The sequence below is a fragment of the Mus musculus genome, chromosome 8 (assembly GCF_000001635.26).
Source record: "Mus musculus strain C57BL/6J chromosome 8, GRCm38.p6 C57BL/6J".
NCBI classification, from domain to species: domain Eukaryota; kingdom Metazoa; phylum Chordata; class Mammalia; order Rodentia; family Muridae; genus Mus; species Mus musculus.
In genome coordinates this window covers 105083572-105103538 of record NC_000074.6, presented here as the reverse complement: position 1 = coordinate 105103538, position 19967 = coordinate 105083572, and the positions used below count along the sequence as shown (strand labels likewise).

General features: G+C 45.6%; 1 protein-coding gene across 10 annotated transcripts; it reads right to left on the bottom strand.

Annotated features, from left to right (window-relative positions):
- Positions 1 to 9609: 9609 nt before the first annotated feature.
- Positions 9610 to 19806, bottom strand: Ces3b (carboxylesterase 3B). 10 transcript variants are annotated; one of them, XM_006530654.4, is made up of 13 exons: positions 19674 to 19806; positions 18390 to 18594; positions 18144 to 18282; positions 17850 to 17983; positions 16828 to 16981; positions 16613 to 16717; positions 15028 to 15120; positions 14792 to 14932; positions 12755 to 12835; positions 11881 to 12028; positions 10785 to 10934; positions 10566 to 10644; positions 9610 to 10184 (listed from the first exon to the last, which is right to left on the bottom strand). In XM_006530654.4, the coding sequence occupies exons 1-13, from the start codon at positions 19762 to 19764 to the stop codon at positions 10073 to 10075; spliced, it is 1632 nt and encodes a 543-aa protein (XP_006530717.1). In that variant the 5' UTR covers positions 19765 to 19806; the 3' UTR covers positions 9610 to 10072. The 10 variants fall into 10 exon arrangements, with proteins under 10 accessions (XP_006530717.1, NP_653094.2, NP_001152887.1 ...); NM_144511.2 differs by having other exon boundaries at positions 9948 to 10472; positions 19674 to 19784; XM_017312561.2 differs by lacking the exon at positions 19674 to 19806 and adding an exon at positions 19257 to 19382 and having other exon boundaries at positions 9963 to 10472.
- Between the last annotated feature and the right edge of the window lie 161 nt (positions 19807 to 19967).

Genomic DNA, 19967 nt, shown 5'->3' with positions numbered 1-19967 from the left:
GTCTACAGAGTGAGTTCTAGGGCAACCATGGCCACACAGAGAAACCCTGTCCCAATTACATACAAACAATCAAAACAAAAAACCCAAACAAACAACTGTTGTGTTTATAAAAAGATAGAGAGACAAGGCATATGTTTTGGTTTCAAGCTTCCCTAGCCTTGAGCAAGCTAAACAGACCTTGAGTGGGATGAATTAGCAAAAGAGAAGGAAAATGCATATAAGTTATTTCAGAGCTCTCCTAGGGACAGGAGGAAATTGAGAGACATCCTACTTCCTCTCTGGCTCCTACTGGAGATATCCTTCATTCAGGTTATGCCGCAGACCCTCTGGGTCCCTCTGTCTGCATTGAACAGGTTTCTGGGTGCAGATGGGCAAGGAGTCGGCGGGTGACAGACAGACCAACACGCGAGATTGTGTAGAATCTGAATGTATTGTCACAAAGTGAACACCAGTCTTATATAGTACAGAAAATAAAAGGGGTAGGAAGTCACAGCAGGCAAAGTACATTGAAGTCGCCTGACACAAAACAAAGGAATGACTTCAAAGGATTTACAGGAACCAGGTAAATGTTTACAGTAAAGAAAAAGCAGTCCTACCTAGAGTCAGCTTAATGACAGGTAAGGATTTCACACTCTAGTGTTATTCCTTTGAGCCTTGTGAAAGCTAGCACCAGGGGGTTTTGCTAATGCAATACCACACCCCCCTATTTCCTAGGCCTTAGTAAATTCTTATATGAGTGTAACTTTTAAGTATCTGAAGAATCTCCATTTGTCAGAAGAATTCACCAACTTGCTTCTAATATGCAATATAGCCTGTACTGAAGATTTCTATCTCAGTGGGATTCCCAGGCTCTATTATGGTATTCCCTTGTTTGGGTGAGATTTGCTACTGTCCTTAGTAAATACTTTGCAGACCATCTCTGAGCTGCTGGCTCCGTCTTTTGTAATGCTTAATTAGTTACTGAATAGGTAACTTCCTTACTGCATTCTTAGAGGATTCCAAGCTCCTTGGCTTCTGGAACCTTGGAACACTGGTGGGAGACTTAACTATATCAGAATTTAATCTTAAAAAGCACTTATAATAAAATAATACTAAAAGAGAGCACGTGGATCCATTCACAGGACTAACATGGGAATAGGGTATGAGTATATGGGTTAATGAGAATGCCAAAACTCCAGGAGATGAGTTTCCGTGAAACTCTTTGCCTCCTGAGTGGCTTCTAGGCTTTTCAGCCGGTCAAGCAGACTTCATTGGAGGGTGTGGCAAGGTTATATCTAGGTCCCTTTGGGACATCAAGTTCTCTTCCCTCTCTGTCAATTGTCTGTCATTGGTGCACCAATCTGTTCATGTGCATCAATTTATGTCTGTTATGTCTGTTTTTGTTTCATTTTTGAGTGATTGTTGTTCTGTGTTTCATGTTTAAAAGAAAAATGGGTAAAATTTTATCTGCTGGATGTCTACCCCTTGATTTTGTTTAACAACTTTTTTTTTTTTTTTTTTTTTTTTTTTTGGTTTTTTGGTTTTTTTGAGACAGAGTTTCTCTGTATAGCCCTGGCTGTCCTGGAACTCACTTTGTAGACCAGGCTGGCCTCGAACTCAGAAATCCACCTGCCTCTGCCTCCTGAGTGATGAGATTTCAGGCATGCGCTGTAAGACCCCCTTTCGGGGACCCCCACTCTAGTCTCGGGAGTGTGAGAGCACCCAAAGAAACACGAGGACCCACTCGCTGTAATTACATGAGGACGTTTAATTACGGAGCTCCGGACCGGCATGAATCCCACACAGGAGATAACAGATGCCGGCCACGAGGCTCGAAAGCCAGGGGCTTTTATGGGGTACGGGGCTTAGGGGTGTGGAATTCAGCATAGCGACACACTATTGGCTTATTCAAACATTAACAGAAAGAACACAGTGCATCAGGACTTTGTTCCTGTGGGCTGGGGGCTTATCTTTGTTCACATAGCAACCAGTTGATGTATGACTTTTACCCGGCGCCAAGGGGCAATAGACAGAGGGGAGGTTCCGGCCAGATGGTGTTGACTCAGATAATATAGCCCTGCTATGTCTTCACAGTCCCCTTTATCTTATGGTCAAGATGTTCCCAGGAATGTTTTAACTACGAGGCATACCCAGGTTTGTTTTCTCTTTTCTCAGCCCCAGGCAGCCTCTAGGCTCACAAACAACCAGCAATTTCTGAGTACTTTATATGACTTACAGGTCTTGAAATTTCATCTTTCTTTCAGCGCCACCATGCCCGGTGTTTAACTTGTTTAAAAGGAGTTCTGAATGGCGTGAAGCAAGTAAGAGAACTGCCCACGATGAATGCTCAGGCTGGTAAATCAGATTGGGATATTAACATACTTCTAGGATAGGGTCAATATAAAGGCAATGCTAATCATACTGGGCAACCTGCAGGAGTGTACTCACGGATTGCAATGGCTGCCCGCCATTGGAATAGATTACCCACTAAAGGGGATCTCAGTGAGAATTTACCTGGAATCAAACAAGCTCCTGATGAACCTTTCCAGGAATTTGTGGGTAGAGTGCTAAAGGCAGCTGGAAGAATTTTTGGAGTCCCTCAAGCAGGAGTTCCTTTTCTTACACAATTGGATTATGAGAAGGCAATGCAGCTTGTGGTGTGGCCATGAAGCCATACAAAGCACAGACAGACTTATCTGGATACATTCTTTGTGCAGAAATCTGACCCTCATACAATCAGTGTCTGGCTATGGCTGCTGCCTTACAAAGGGACTACTGTGCAAGCAATGCTTTCACAGAAATGAGGGAATAAAGGATGCTTTAAATGTGGAGGTTTGGGTTGTTTTAAAAATGATTGTCCCAGGAACAGAGGAATGAGCGGACAATCAGGTCACACCCCAGGAACTTGTCCTCGGTGCAGTTGCTGCTGTCAAGTCAGGGAAATCCATTCCTGAATTTATCAGAGCAACCCCAGGAAGTGCAGGATTGGACCTCTGTTCCACCACCCATGCAGTACTGACCCCAGACTTGCTTTGTGGCCTAAAATACAATCTTCTATTCTTTTATTCTCATTCTTATTCTTTTTTTTTAAAAAAAGATTTATTTATTATTATATCTAAGTACACTGTAGCTGTCTTCAGATGCACCAGAAGAGGGCATCAGATCTCATTATGGATGGTTGTGAGCCACCATGTGGTTGCTGGGATTTGAACTCAGGACCTTTGGAAGAGCAGTCAGTGCTCTTAACCACTGAGATATCTCTTCTTCTTTTTTTTTTAAATTTTGATGATACTCACCTTTTTATTAGATATTTTCTTTATTTACATTTCAAATGGTATCTCGAAAGTTCCCTGTACCCTCCCCCCACTCTGTTCCCCTACCCACCCACTTCCACTTCTTGGCCCTGGCGTTCCCATGTACTGGTGCATATAAAGTTTGCAAGACCAAGGGGCCTCTCTTCCCACTGATGGCTGAGTAGGCCATCTTCTACTACATATGCAGCTAGAGACAGGAGCTCTGGGGGTACTGGTGAGTTCATATTGTTGTTCCACCTATATGGTTGCAGACCCCTTCAGCTCCTTGGGTACTTTCTCTAGCTCCTCCATTGGGGGCCCTGTGTTCCATTCAATAGATGACTGTGAGCATCCACTTCTGTATTTGCCAGGCACTGGCATAACCTCACATGAGACAGCTATTATCAAGGTCCTTTCAGCAAAATCTTGCTGGCATATGCAACAGCCCCCTTATTCTTATTCTTATTCTTATTCTTATTCTTATTCTTATTCTTATTCTTAATTCTTATTCTTACTCTTTTATTGGGTATTTTCTTTATTTAAATTTCAAATGTTTTCCCCATTCCAGGTTTTCCTTTAGGAAACTCCTTATCCCATCCACCCTCCCCCTGCCTCTCTGAGGGTGCTCACCCACCCACCCACCCACCCACTCCTGTCCTCCCACCCTGGCATTCCCTTAAACTGGGGCATCAGATACCCTCAGGCCCAAGGGCCTCTCTTCCCACTGATGTGCAACAAGGCCATCCTCTTCCATATGTGGCCAGTGCCATGGGTCACTCCATGGGTCTTCTTTGGTTGGTGGTCCGGTCCCTGTGAGCTCTGGGGGGTCTGGGTTGTTGACACTATTGCTCTCTCCATGGGGCTGCAAACCCACTCAGTTCCTTCAGTCCCTTCTCCAACTCCTCCATCGGTGACACTTAAGCTCAGTCCAATGGTTGGCTGTGGGCTTCTGCCTCTGTATTTGTCAGACTCTGGCAGAGCCTCTCAGGAGACAGCCATATCAGGCTTCGATCATCAAGCACTTCCCAACATCCACCATAATGTCCGGGTTTGTTTGCTGTATATGGAATGGATCCCCAGGTGGGGCAATCTCTGGATGGCCTTTCCTTCAGTCTCTGCTCCATACTTTGTCTCCATATTTCCTCCTGTGAGTATTTTGTTCAACCTTCTAAAAAGCACTGAAGCATCCACATTTTGGTCTTCCTCCTTCTTAGGCTTCATATGGTCTGTGAATTGAATCTTGGGTATTCCAAACATTTGGGCTAATATCCACTTATCAGTGAGTACATACCATGTTTTTTCCTTTGTGATTGGGTCACCTCACTCAGGATGATATTCTCAGGTTCCATCCATTTGCCTGTGAATATCATGAAGTCATTGTTTTTTAATAGCTGAGTAGTATTCCATTATGTAAATGTATCACATTTTCTGTATCCATTCCTCTGTCGAGGGACATCTGGGTTCTTTCCAGCTTCTGGCTATTATAAATATGGCTGCTATGAACATAGTGGAGCATGTGTCCTTATTACATGTTGGAGCATCTTCTGGGTATAAGCCCAGGAGTGGTATAGATGGGTCCTCAGGTAGTACTTTGCCCAATTTTTGGAGGAACCGCCAGACTGATTTCCAGAGTGGTTGTACCAGCTTTCAATCCCACCAGTACTGGCTCTTTCTCCACATCCTCAGTAGCATCTGCTGTCACCTGAATTTTTGATCTTAGCCATTCTGACTGGTGTGAGGTGAGATCTCAGGGTTGTTTTGATTTGCATTTCCCTGATGAGTAAGGATGTTGAACATTTCTTTAGGTGCTTCTCAGCCTGTTGACTTTCTTCAGTTGAGAATTCTCTGTTTAGCTCTGTTCCCCATTTTTAAATAGGGTTATTTGGTTCTCTGGAGTCTAACTTTTTGAGTTCTTTGTATATATTGGCTATTAGCCCTCTATCAAATGCAGGTTTGGTAAAGATATTTTCCAAATCTGTTGGTTGCCGTTTTGTTCTATTGAGAGTGCCTTACAGAAGCTTTGCAATTTTATGAGGTCCCATTTGTCAATTCTTGATCTTAGAGCTTAAGCCATTGGTGTTCTGTTCAGGAATTTTTACCCTGTGCCCATATGTTTGAGACTTTTCCCCTCTTTTTCTTCTATTAGATTTAGTGTATCTGGTTTTATGTGAAGGTCCTTGATGCACTTGGATTTGAGCTTTGTACAGGGAGATAAGAATGGATGGATTTTCATTCTTCTACATGTTGACTACCAGTTGAACCAACACCATGTGTTGAAAATGCTTCTTTTATCCACTGGGTGGTTTTAGCTCCTTTGTCAAAGATCAAGTGACCATAGGTGTGTGTGCGTGTTTATTTCTGGGTAATCAATTCTATTCTATTGATCTTCCTGTCTGTTACTGTACCCATACCATGCAGTCTTTATCACTATTGCTCTGTAGTACAACTTGAAGTCAGAGATGCTTATTCCCCAAGAAGTTCTTTAATTGTTGAGAGAATAGTTTTCGCTATCCTGTGCTTTTTGTTATTCCAAATGAATTTGAGAATTGCTCTTTCTAAGTCTATGAAGAATTGAGTTGGAATTTTGATGGGGATTGCATTGAATCTGTAGATTGCTTTTGTCAAGATGGCCATTTTTACTATATTAATCCTGCCAGTCCACGAGCATGGAAGATCTTTCCATCTTCTGAGGTATTCTTTGATTTCTTTCTTCAGAGACTTGAAGTTCTTGTCATACAGATCTTTCACTTGTTTGGTTAGAGTCACACCAAGATACTTTGTATTGTTTGTGACTATTGTGAAGGGTGTCATTTCCCTAATTTCTTTCTCAGCCTGTTTATCCTTTGAGAATAGGAAGGCTACTGATTTGTTTGTCAATTTTATATCCAGCCACTTTGCTGAAGTTGTTTATCAGCTGTAAGAGTTCTCTGATGGAGTTTTTGGGGTGATTTAAGCATAGTATCACATCATCTGCAAATATTGATATTTTGACTTCTTCCTTTCCAATTTGTATCCTATTCACCTTCTTTTGTTGTTTAATTGTTGTAGCTAGAACTTCAAGAACTATATTGAATATAGGAATTGAGAGGGCAGCCTTGTCTCTTCCCTGATTTTAGTTTGTTTCAAGTTTCTCTCCATTCAGTTTGATGTTAGCTACTGTTTTGCTGTATATTGCTTTTACTATGTTTAGGTATGGGCCTTGAATTCCTGATCTTTCCAAGACTTTTAACATGAAGGGATGTTGAATTTTTTCAAATGCTTTTTGAGCATCTAATAAAATGATCATGTAGTTTTTTTCTTTGAGTTTGTTTATGTAATGGATTACACTGATGGATTTCCATATATTAAACCACCTGGGATGAAGCCTATTTGATCATGATAAACGATCATTTTGATGTGTTCTTGGATTTAGTTTTCGAGAATTTTATTGAGTATTTTTGCATCGATATTCATAAAGGAAATTGGTCTGAAGTTCTCTTTTTTTATTGGGTCTTTGTGAGGTTTTGGTAACAGTGTAACTGTGACTTCATAGAATTAGTTGGGTAGTGTTCCTTCTGTTTCTATTTTGTGGAATAGTTTGAAGAGTACTGCTGTTAGGTCTTCTTGGAAGGTCTGATAGAATTCTGCACTAAACCCACCTGGTCCTAGACTTTTTTTGGTTTGGAGACTTTTAATGACTGCTTCTATTTCTTAAGGGGTTTTGGGACTGTCTAGATGGTTTATCTGATCCTGATTTAACTTTGGTATTTGGTATCTGTCTAGAAATTTTTGTCCATTTCATCCAGATTTTCCAGTTGTGTTGAGTATAGGCTCTTGTAGTAAGATCTGATTAGGTTTTTGGAATTTCCTCAGTTTCTGTTGTTACAGCTCCTTTTTCATTTCTGTTTTTTTTTTCCTTTTCTTTTTTTTTCGAGACAGGGTTTCTCTGTATAGTCCTGGCTGTCCTGGAACTCACTCTGTAGACCAGGCTGGCCTCGAACTCAGAAATCCACCTGCCTCTGCCTCCTGAGGGCTGGGATTAAAGGTGTGTGCCACCACGCCTAGCGTCTCCTTTTTCATTTCTGATTTTACTAATTTGTATACTGTCTATGTGCCCTCTGGGTAGTCTGGCTAAGGGTTTATCTACCCTGTCCATTTTCTCAAAGAACCAGCTCCTGGTTTGGTTGATTCTTTGTATAGTTCTTTTTGTTTCCACTTGGTTGATTTAAGCCTTGAGTTTGATTATTTCCTGCTGTCTACTCCTCTTGGGTGTATTTGCTTCTTTTTGATCTAGATCTTTCAGTTGTGCTGTTAAGCTGCTACTGCTTAGAATCTCTCTGGAGTCTTCTTGCTCTTAAGTTCAAGATCTGATCACAATCAAGTCCCCTTCCCCTGCCCCCACCCCATAATCTAATCTCAGTGTGTTCATATGGAAGAGCATTTCCTCAGAATCTGTGCCATCTGCCAAGAACCCCCTCTTTCTCTTGCTTCTCACTTCTTTTATACTTTGTCCTGCCCATTTGAATAACCTCTGCTTATCTTTTAGGTCTTGGCTTATATGGCCCTATTTCCTTGCCTTGAAGTCAGGCACGGCCTATTTCTCACAGTTCCTTGTAGTGCCAGAAACACATACTGGGTTCCATTTCGTAGATGTCAGGATGTTTATCAGGTTATGGGTCAACCTTCTTTGGTAGAAGGAGGGGTTGGAGAACAAGAAGCCTTGGAAGTTTGTTCTAAGAGGAACAGATAGCCATAGGAAACTTTTGAATGCATGTGTGTGTGTGTGTGTGTGTGTGTGTGTGTGTGTGTGTGTGTCTGTGTCTGTGTGAAAGGGCTCAGAGCCTGTCTTTGTGTCTCCCCTTGCTCAAAATGACTCCCTGGGGCATACCTGCACAGTTACAAATACTTTTCATGAAGGCAACAGCAGCCAGGATACAGTCTGACAGAAAAGCTATGTGTAGGACTGGAGTTCACAGATTAAGATAGTGGAGACAAGATAAGATATTAAGAAGTCAATCAAAATTCAGATTTATTTTGAATGTGTGCTGGGTCTTGAGTAGTCCTTCTTGCATGCTAAACAGATGTCCTATCAATGGGGGTATGTACCCCTTCCTCAGCCTCAAAATTCAGATGTTTTAAGGGAATGATACACTGCTTCTTAAAAAGGATACAGGTCTACTCTGCTGTGGGTCAATGGGCTATACACAGATGGCCTAGTCTCCAGTCGAGCAGAGGTCTGAGCCCTGGTAGAACCTGGTGGTGATAATTCACCTACATGGGACAGTAGGTGCTCCCTCATGTCTCCTGGACTCAAGGCTCCTATTTAAGTTACCGCTCCCCCCCCACCCCCCCAGGAGAAGCTGTGTCTAGTAGTCACATGGACAGTGTTCCAAGCTTCTGACCTTCAGGCTAGACTCTTCCAGTTACCTAGCAACAGTAAGATAACAGCCCACCATAAGAGGGGCTGTTTGGCCCCACCTCACTCTCTCCTCATTCTCTCCTCACTCTCTCTCTCTTACTCTTTAGCTTTTCTTCTCTCTCTCCTTTTCCTCCTTCTCTCCTCTTGGCCATGGCCGGCCTCTCTCTCTCTCTCTTTTACCTTCTCTCTCTCTCCTTGCTTTTCTATAATAAAGCTCTAAAACCACAGACTGTCTCTGTTCATCAAGGCCCACTCTGCTTGGACGATGAGATAGGCTTTCCTCTAATGAGCCGTTTCTAATCTCCCAATGGAAGGCCTTCCTGTGCTCCAGCCACAGACTGGACTAAGGAATCTCGCTTGCGTGGGAACCTTTCTCCCTCTGCCCTCTCTCCTGTAACTCCAGGGTGAGGGTGTCGCCCTGGGGCCCCTGATATGGGGGGGCTGCCCCTTGCCCCTTGTCCACCCCCCCCCCCCGCCGAGTACCCCCCTCCCCCGCTGAGTGGGGTCAGTGGCTTAGATGCCTACCTGGGGATGAATGGAAAGCATTTGGCAGACCTGCCAGGTCTGCCTGCCTAGAGCATAGGAGGAACTCTGGCCGGATGTGGGCTCTCACCCTCCCCTCCTCAACCTACCCCCTTGCCCCACACTGCAAACTTGTGGCCTGAGTGGATGCTGTAGAGTCTGTGCTAACTGCTGAACCGGTCACCAAACACTAATCATGACACCTACACTACAGTGTCCTGGTGGGTCCTATGGGGGCCATGCAAGGCTTTGCTGTGGTTGCTCTCTGCTCCTGAGAGGTGAGGGAGGGGCTCCTGTCCTTTGTCTATAAGCCTGGAGGCCAGGCCCTGAAGGTAAAGACTGTTATCTGGTGAGGGTGATCTTGCTGGATTCTGTTCTGCTTTGTGTGAAAGCAAAGACCAATCAGCAGAGAGAAGGTCCTGGCTAGCAATAAGGTTTATTATAATCTAGAGATTCCTGTGTCATAATATTTCCACGTCACCAGAACTCTGCATTTGGAGGTCAACTTCCTGGTCATGGTGGACATCCATGGGGGATGGATCATTATCATGGTGCCTGAAGGGTCTAGGTTCAAATCTAGAATCCACAGATCCACCAGTCATAGATTCTGTATGTCACTCCTTGCCTCTAGGTCCTGCCTTATCTTTCTTCGATAGTCTGCTTTTATTTTCAAAGACCTTCAGTGAGAAAGACAAAGACTCAGACATGGACAGTCTGAGCTTGTGGTAGACCAGGTTCTAATGGATGCATGCAGCTTAGAGAAGGCAGAGGAGGTTTCTCAAGAGAACAGATCCTCTGAAGAGCTTTATTAATGTGCTGGACCTTGCCATACAGCAAGGGTTCAAGTCACTTTAGGAAGAAACAGCAGTATGTTCAATGATCAAGAAGTAGAAACCAGATTGATAACATTTAGTGGTTCACCATACTGGTCTTGCAGGGGCCGATGATTTAAGAAACATGGGCTCACAGCAGCGTGGTCCAGGCTAAAGTCTCTGAACAGAAACAAAAAGAAGTTGTAGTTGCCCTGCTTGGGTGCCACTATTCTTGGGTTGGCCCAGTCAGTAAGGTCTAGGTAGGTCTGGCCTCAGAGCTCCTCTGGAACTTTCCTGCTTCTCTGCTCTCGGTGCCATTCTTGAATTTTTCTTGGCAGTGTCTCTGTCCAGAACTGTAGCCGACCCTTCTTTAGCTTCACCCCAGTCCGTGATTCTAGACCAATCTCCAAGTATTGTTCTAACTGGTTTAATTGGGGCCAAGGAGGCAGCCCCTTGCCATTGGGGTTTCTGAGTGGGAGGAATGAAGGAAAACCAAAGGTTGGTTCTATGCCCTGGGTAGATGCAGATAGGCCCAAAGCCTGCCCTGTGTAACCTACTTACCCTGTGCGTGCAAACTGGCTCCATTGGGCCATCATGGTCAGGCTCAGCTGCTTCTCTTCCTCTGTGGCCTCTGGGAAGGCTGGTAGGAGGAACAAATCTGGTTCAGAGTCAGGTGAGGCTTGGACCATGCCCAAAGGTACCGGGTGCTGACTGGAGACATCTGTTCCCCAAATATCATCTTGGAACCTGGTAGCCTAGGGATGAGATGTCTGTTCTTACCCAGAAGGGAACTCTCATCAGTGAGGAAAGGACCTCCAAAAACAAAGGAATTCTCAGACGCATGGTCAGCCTTCACCCAGGCTGGCTTGAACTTTGCAAAAGAACTGGGTGTATGCTGGAACTCGTACAAGAAAACAGGGCACCCAGCATCTACAGAGAAGGCAGGATTCATGTTAGGTGCCCACAGTTCAATCAGGCCATGTAGTACACAAAAGCTTTTATGGCATCCATCTTCATCAGAAGATTGCTACAGACTGGAGATGGATGGCAAGCATTCCTGGCATTGCTTGGTGGATGTTGTTGCTTTTTAACAACAAAGTCTCATATATCCCAGGCAGTCCTTGAACTTCCTATATAGCCAAAGGTGACTTTAAACTCCTGATCCTACTCTCTCCACTTCCTAAGTGCTGGCATGAACGTTACCACACCTGACCTGACTGTGGTTATCATTTGTTTTTGTACTCAGGATGATCTTTAGCACAGCAGTTTCCCAACCTCTGTGCCAAGTTCCCTTTGGGGTCACATATCAGATATCATGCACATCCATTATTTATATTACAATTTATAATAGTAGCAAAATTACAGTTTAGAAGTAGCAACCAAATAATTTTATGGTTGGGGGGAAGATAGTCACTACCCCATGAGGAGCTGTATTAAAGGGTCACAGCATTAACAGTGGTCACATCACTGCTTTTGATTAACATTCCCTATGTTCCCACTTTACAAATGATGATAGTGAGGCCCAGAGAGGACCTCTGCATCTTGCCTGAAGTTACAAGGTTAAGAACAAGCGCCTAATATAGGACAGTGTCAGGTTCACAGGGGAAGCATTGAATTGCCTGCCAGCTGAAAAAAATCTCAGAGACAAAGTTAGTAATAAGCCTGCTGATTGACCTTTGATAAGTCACTTTAACTCTGTCAATTTCTGTTCCATCTGCATGGTATCCTGCCCGAAGTACCACAGGCTTCTGTGGGCTTGAAGGTTGCTGTAGAGTGTAGGATGTAAAGCATCAGAGGGACTCTGTACCTATTGATAGCTATATCACCTGTGATGCTATCACAGGGAAGGCAGGGAAGGTGGCAAGGGCTGACTTACCTCGAAGGTATTTTGAGAAGTTCAAGGTAGGAATGATGAACGAGATATCACCCAGCAATTCCTGGAAGGCATACCTTGTAGCTGATTGATCTGAGCCATTGTCTAGGTATTCATCGATGACAGTGGGCATGATCTCAGGGGGCACTTCCTGTAGTGAGAGGTCAGATCACACAGCTTTGGCACAGATCCCCATACCCTTCACCATAGATTCTTTCACATCCTGGGGCTCATGCTCCAGGGGGTAGGTGTCCATCTCCCTGCCTCCCTGGGTGTTTTATTAATAGATTGTGTCAAGGTAGGAGAAGTGCAGTGTAGCCCTGTGGCCACTGTTTGGCTGTAGCACCTTAAGCAGGTGTTTGAATTGCAGTGAAAGTCAGTGTCCACCTTGTAAGTTGTTGGGAAGCATATGTGAAGTCTACAGCACAAAGAATCGTAATTAACCAGGAAGAAGCAGTGAATGGGGGGACCACACAATTCCAGAGAGCAGCAATGAGGTTGGATGACAGAGAGGGCTCTGGGGTTTCCAAATAAGAGGACACACACAGATGCTCTCTGGGTGTCTGGGCAGCTCTTCACATGCAGTGTCCAGTCTCTCTAGGAGATGTCAGGTGAGCAGGAAGCATCATCTCCATTTGCTGTGGGTTCAGAGGGATTCGGAGAGCTGGACAAATGCTCAGGGCTGGGACCTATACTTTTCCTGCCTCAGCTTCCTGAATGCTGGGATGATGTCCACAGTCACCACTCCTGGTCTCTTTATTTTTAATGGAATTAAGACTTGGGTGAGGAGATTTAATGGCCAGTGAGCAGCATTGAGAGTGGATCAGAGACTGCTATACTAGGTGCCCAGCAACCTCCATACTTCCTCTTGCCTTACCATAATGGCCAAGAAGGGCCGTGAAATCTCCAACAGGTCTTCCCGGCTCAGATGTTCCAACTTATCCAGGATATTCAAGGACTGTGGAGATTGGATAGCTTAATCACTCTCCTTCACCTTCAGGCTTGAGGAAGAGGATGTTCCTAGGCCAGTGTGCACAAACTCATGATAGAGCCATAGGTTGTTAAATCCACAATGGAGAGACAACTGATTGCTGACGATGGAGGTGCCTAGGATAGTGGCGTTGCATACAGCTGTCAGAGGCTAACCCCAGTGCCACCAGGGAGGATAATATTTATTCGATCCCTCTCTTCTTCTTTTGTATTTGTGTGTATGTGTTTGTGTGCACATATGTGTGTGCTTATGTGCACATATATGTGTGTTTCTTGCAATTGTGTGTGTTTGTGTGTGTGTGTGTGTGTGTGTGTGCTTATTTCAAAAGTTGATACTGGTTGTTTTTCTCAATCTCTTTCCGCCTTATTTTGTGAGGCAGGTCTCTTACAGAACCTGGAGATGGTCAGTTCAGCTTGACTGGCTGAACACTGAGCTCCAGGAATCCTTCTGCCTTTTCCTCCCCAACATTGGGGCTATAGGTATCTAGCACCGTGCCTGAGGTTTTTATAGTATGCTAGGGATGGAGCTCAAGTCCCCCGTGGTTCTCCTCAGAACCTCACAGGCTCTAGTTAAAAGCAGCAGGCATTGCCTGGTATGTTGGCTCATGTAATCCTAGCACTTGAGAAGCAGAGTTGGGAGGATGACCTCAAGTTTGAAGCCAGCCTGTGCTACACAGTGAGTTTTAAGGTAGCTTGACCACTGAACAAGACCCTGCTTTAAAAGAAGAAACAAACAAACAAAAAAAGATCTCAGGCAATTGAATAAATGTTGACTTTATAAGTTATATGCTCATTGTGTAGTCTGGGCTGGTCTAAGACTTGAGACCCTCCTACCTCTGCTATCTGAGTGAACAACAGGAGTGTACGGTGCCTGGCTTAGATGACATAACTTAGCACCTGACTTCTGAGTCCTTGAGTTCAAATGCCGGGTCTACCACTTACTGGGTTCATGACAGCTTCTTGAACTTCTTGAGCCTCAGTTTTCTAATGTGTGAATGATACATGGCAATGACCTGCCTCCTAGAATCATCATGGGACTGAGTTCATGTATGTCCACGTCCTGGCGCAGAGAAGCTGATTTCTATAATGGACTGATGTTCAATGGGGAAATGTCAACAAAAGGAACTTCTGTCTGTCTGTCTGTCTGTCTGTCTGTCTGTCTGTCTGTCTGTCTCTTTCTGTCTCTCTGTCTCTTTCTATTTCTCTCTCTTTTTCTTTCCTTCTTTCTTTATTGAAACTTTTTTTGACAGATGCGGCCACTAGAACAGAACATTGTCAGCTCCAGTGGCCCATACTAGCGGCTGCTCAGACTACAAAGTGAAGAAACACTATGAGCCCCATCTTTTGTGAAAGACTTCAGCCATTGAAAACAATTGACAGACTCAGGGGCAGACTTGCTGGCAGAGTCCTTGGTTGGCAAGCTGGAGGACCTGTGTTTGGTCTTCAGCATTATGGGAGGGTGAGAAAAGTGTCTCTGAAGAAGGGTTGACAAGCAAAAATATCAGATGAAGCAAGGTGACCAGGAACACAGCACAGCAGAGTCCCTCTTACAGGCTCTGTGTACCCAGACTGGATTAGAAGACATCTATTTCCAGGGGCTTAATGCTGCCTGAAACCTGGGAATCTTAGCCTCTCAGGCACAGGGTCACACACCTCAGTTGATTAGAGCAGGGCCTATTAACCATTCACCACCACGAATGCACTGTGGGTTAGCACTTTCTAGAAGATCAACTTGGCAAAAGCTGGATCTTCTACACAGGAACATTCGCTTGGTGAAAAGGAAGCTTAGTAGCTTTGACCTTCAGCTTCCTCACCTACCAAAATGGGAATGACCTGAGTGTTCAGGCCATGGCTGCTGTGGTGTGATGCAGGGAAGGCCACTCAGGCAGGGTTTTGAAAAACACATGTGCGAAAGGTCACTCACTTTGAGTAGAAGCCAGCCAAATTCATGGTTGGTGACTCCCAAAAGGTAGGGCACAGTGGGGAATTGCTGGTCTGCTAGGAGCTTCTCTGGCCTTTGTGGGAAGAAGGAGTCATTGACTATGTAGGAAATGTTCACGTTTTTCTGCAGGAAAAAGCAAGACAGAAGTCTACTGATTCCATAGGAACTAAACAGGTTAGTTCTGAGCCACTGTCACCATCCTCCAACAGGAGGCATACCTGCTTGATAAGGTCCTTTCCTTCCTTCTGCAGCAAACACTGGACCAGCTCAGCTGGGGATGCAGAGCCACAGGCCACAGAATTGGCAAAGTTCTGGGGACAGTCAGAAGAACATTGCCTCTCAGACACACACCGTTCACTTCCCGAGTACTGCTCCCTGTACTGAGCTGTGACGACACTGTCTGGGTCCAAGGCTACCTGGAGAGACCTGCTACCAACCCAAGAGGCTGATCCCTTTCCAGTGTCCCCTTCTATGACCTTTTATAGTTTAGTAATAGCTTGAGGCACTCAGAAGACCATGCAGGGTCACGTCTGGCCGGGAATGGAAGGGGTGCTGAGTCTGGAGCAGGGCTAAGAGGCAGGAGGGATGGCTTCCAGAGAGACAGGTGAGGTTTGGAACTTGTGGTAAGGAAACTCTCCTCCATGGTGAGGTGAGGAGTAGGCTGCTGCTTTTGGGTAGATGTGAAGCAATGTGTCCCACTGAGGTTTCTGAATTATTCCTCAAACCCAGAGTTACAATACCCAACTTACTCCTCCATCACAGCTGGGGCCTGGGACCAGCAGCTGGTAAATGCTAGGTTTAGCCTGTCTTCACTTACTCCAAAGCACCCCAAGGTACCCCTATCCCATCAGTGTCTCCAGAGCTTACTGAGGTGCATATTTTACATATCAAAGACATGACCTCCAGAATTTCCCAGAGTCCCTCAGTCCATACCAGGAATGACTTGGTCCCAACCCTAAAATTTCCAACCCAGGGGCTAGGCTGACCTTCCCCCATAGGTTCCTTCCTATAAAATTCAACCGTTTGGTCTCTCCTCCTTGTCTTCTTTCTCTTCAAGCACACCCAATCTTTCTGTCTCTTACTTCCCCCTACCTCACCCCCACCCTCAATCCTTGAACCCAAGAGGAGCGTTCCAATAAATCTGCCTTTAACATAATGGAGTCTGGCTTGGACTGGCTCATTTTACCAGTGAAGAAATAACCTATCACTTACCTTCACCATCTCCTTGGCCTTTGACCTCCAGGTTTGCCCCCTCCATTGCATCTTCATTGTGGCTTAGTTTTGTTTCCCTGCTTCTTCTAGCCCTTTGCATCCCGCCAAACTCCCTCCCAGGCATGGTCTGTCAGCTCCCTGCACTACCTTCCACTCCTTTAGTTCATTCACTTCCTGCTTGTTCCCTACCTGATGGCTTTACTGCTTCTGTGCCCCATCCCTGTCTTATTATGCATGAAGCTTTTGACTCACAGTTCCTATTAGGGATTGCTTGGTGACTTCTGGCTACTCCTCAAAAGGGGACCGAACTCTTAGGTAACAGAGTAGCTGGAAATATAGGAATCCGTTGGGGAATGGGGGGGATCTACAAAAATAACCCCAGAGAAGAACCAGAGATAACCTCTTCCAGGGTGGCTTCCTCTAGAAAGCCTTGTCTGACTGCCTACCTCCTGGACTGCACTAGCCAATTGTCTCTGAGCCTATCAGTGACTCCCTAGTGGTTACTCCTTCCTCTCCACACCTGACCCAAAGGTTAGCACAGGGTGGGCTGTGGAGGCACACTTAGGGTAAGAGAGTGAAGGAAAGGCAGACCTGAGCTTCAGGCCATGGTTTCATGTCTTCCATCATAATGGTCGTGACAATCCCACTCTGGGATATGGCTCTGTGGAAGAGCCCAGCAGATATTGGAGACAGGAACTGGGAACAACAGAGGGGCAGATGTTAGGAGGCAGAGGAGCATGGAGGTCTGAGGCCATAGAAGCCTTCCCAGATATAACCTCGACTGCTAGTTCTCTGTGGTCACTCACCAGGGATGAGACAATCATGCCTCCAGCAGAGTTACCGAAGATAGTGACACAGTTGGGATCACCCCCAAAGGGGGCTATGTTCCCCTGGACCCAGCGAAGAGCAGCCACCACATCCAGGAATCCCCTGTTGCCTGGCATGTGCTTGTCTCCAGTGCTAGGGACAGGGAGTGGCACTGATTGGCTTAAGATAGCGTCCAAGACATATTTTTTTTCTTACACTCTGTGCATTTGCTTTGAGTCAGTCACCAGGGCACTGGGCACTTCTCCTCTTCCCAGTCCTTGCTTGCCCGTGAATCACCTGTTTTCCTAGTATGTGTTGTGGGTAGATGTAGCAGGACAGCCAGTCAGAGCTGGCTCTTAGATGGTGAAGATGGCTCTTTGTCCTCATTCCCTGCTAGGACTCTAGCCCCAGTTAGAGACAACACCCTTTGTTCAAATTCAACATTCATGTTTGGTTTTAATTTGGCCCCATTCTATCATGGAGAGCTGGCATATTCTCTCTGTCTCTGTCTCTCTGTCTCTCTGTCTCTCCCTTCCTCTCTCTCTCCATCCCTCCCTCCTTCTCTCTCTCTCTCTCTCATTCTCTCTCTCTCTCTCTCTCTCCCTCCCTCCCCCTCTTTTCTTCCCTTACTTTCTCCCCCTCCCTTCCTCTTGTGTTTTTGTGTCCATCTTTGTGTGTTTGTGTGTGTGTGCATATGCTGTGTGCTGTGTGTTATGTGTGTGTAGTGCTTGTACATATGAATATCTGTCGAGTGTGGAGATCAGTAATCAGCTAAGTATCTTGCTTAAGTGTTTTTGCCTCTTGGTTTTTGGAACTGGGTCTACTTAGTGCTGAGATGTACAGACATGTACAGCCACACCCAGCTTTTACATAAATGTTGGGGACCCAATTCAGGTCCTCACGTTTGTATGGTAAGCAAACATTATTGTCTGAGCCACTTCCCCAAGCCCGCTACCCTCACATTCTCATGAGAAAGCCTTCCTCAGGGCTGCAATGTTCTTTTCCAGGATGGTCATCTCACCTGAGGAAGCCAAAGATCCCAAGGCGATACTGGACAGTGACAACTACCACATCCCCGTACGCGGCCAGTGCTGATCCATCCTGAGATGTGGAGGAGCCAACCAGCAGAGAGCCTCCGTGGATCCATACCATGACCTAGAGAAATGGCTTTGAATCAGTGGCCCCAGCTTCTTGGACTCCAGCCACCCCCCTTGTAGCCCAGGGTATTATAAGAACTTCTGGAGTGTTTAGGAAACAGGGGTGTAGAAGGTCATTTGTCATAGTCGAGTTGGATGGGGTCCTCTGGACTATATACCGGCCTTTTGTCCCCTGCAGTGATCTCAGTGGGGCTGTAGATGTTGAGGGTCAGGCAGTCCTCAGAAATGGGGAAGATTTTAATCTTTTCATTGAGGCCAAATCTGCTGTTGATCATTTTCTCTACATCCTGAAGGCACCTGCAGCCAAGGGGAAATTTCAGGGCCAGCCCTCAGCTCCACATACCCTGGCATCCAGAGACTGCCACTACCCTGCACACTTGCCCACTTACTGCAGGGGTACTCACATTGGGGGATTGATGCTGGCATCTCTCACACCTTCCCAGGGCTGTGGTGGGAGTGGAGCTGAGAACCGAAGAGGTCCCACTGGTGCTTGAGCAAAGGGGATGCCCAGGAAGACATTTACCATGCGGTCTGTGTCCTTCACACCCACCTGCCGGCCTCGAACACGACCCAGGGGGGTATCCACTTCAGGCTGAATGACTTTGGGTCCTGAGACAGGGAGAGAAGGGTCATTGGGTGGTGAGTCTACAGCCTCCATGAAGGGATGGGGGAAATAATGGACTTTTAAAATGAAGGAAGACTTGCTCCTCCAGCGTCTATTTGTTGGGTTCTACTCTGAATACTCTCCACCCAGCATCAGGGCTAGGCTCTCCAGCAGGTGGATACCTTCATGATTATTATTTTGTTTTTGTTTTTGAGACAGGTTCAGCCTGGCCTTGAAAGTGCTGAATAGAGGAGACTGGCCTTTAACCCCTGATTCTCCTGCCTCTACCTGCTCAGTGTGAGGATTACAAGTGTGTGGCTAGCACGCATGACTCCTCTCTCCATGATTGTCCCTGACTTCCTCTTCCTTATTTTGTGTTCCAATCTCTAGTCTGAATCAGACTTATTCCCAGCTTGAACCTCAGTTACATGTTAAATAAGGTGTGATAGTCAGCCAGTCTGCTTAGCCTGCATTGCTTATTTTTGTCCACTTGTGAAAGCAAGAAGAAGAAGATGAAGTAGAGGAGGAGGAGAAAAGAAGGAGAAGGAGAAGGGGGAGGGGGAGGGGGAGGGGGAAGAAGAAGAAGAAGAAGAAGAAGAAGAAGAAGAAGAAGAAGAAGAAGAAGAAGAAGAAGAAGAAGAAGAAGAAGAAGAAGAAGGAGTCTCACCCAGTTTTCCACTACTTGTTCTGTCATCTGGTGGCTCCCCTGTATGGCCTCATGGGGCTATTTGTATCCCAAATTTTTCAGGGATCTGTAAGTAAGCTTCCTTTGTGACGCTCTTGTTTGATTTACTATGACTGATTAAAACAGTAAAACATAAAAGTAAGAGTGAGGATACAGCTTAGTGTTGGAGCTTGTTTCGTATGTTAAGGCCTTGAGTTCAGTCTCTAATAAATAAATAAAAAGATCATATAGATAATAATGACCCTGCCCAGTCGGGACATACCACGCCTGCACTCTTCTATTTTGGGCAGCTTCTCAGAGAAGGCTGATCACTCTTACTGCCTCACTCCAGTCCCCCCTTCCTCAGGTTTCCCACGGAGCTGGAAGCCCCACTTCACTGGTTCAGGGAGTATGTCTTACCAGTGACTGTGGTAACAAATGCCAGGAGCAGACAGGTCACCCAGACTAGGACACTGGACCCAGCTGGTATCATTGTCCTCATATTTGTCATAACGGACTGTGGACGAAGCTGTGGAAAGCTGGGAGGACTTGCCTTTTATAGTACCTCTTATCTTGTGAAAATTAACTTGGTCTGCCCGATTGGTTGGAGGCCAGCTCTGGAATTGTGTATTCTACGCTCTGCCTGTTCTCAGAGCAGGACCAGCAGAGTCTTCTGGAGAGGTCTGACTATTTAACACCCTCACCCCACCCACT

Excerpts from the sequence above, each read along its gene's own strand:
- Ces3b (NM_144511.2), bottom strand. The coding sequence starts at position 19,764 with ATGACAAATATGAGGACAATGATACCAGCTGGGTCCAGTGTCCTAGTC. Across the intron at positions 18,283-18,389 it reads GCCAGCATCAATCCCCCAAT|GTGCCTTCAGGATGTAGAGA; the intron begins GTGAGTACCCCT and ends CCTTGGCTGCAG. Across the intron at positions 12,029-12,754 it reads GGCCCTTCTTGGCCATTATG|GAAGTGCCCCCTGAGATCAT; the intron begins GTAAGGCAAGAG and ends CTCTCACTACAG.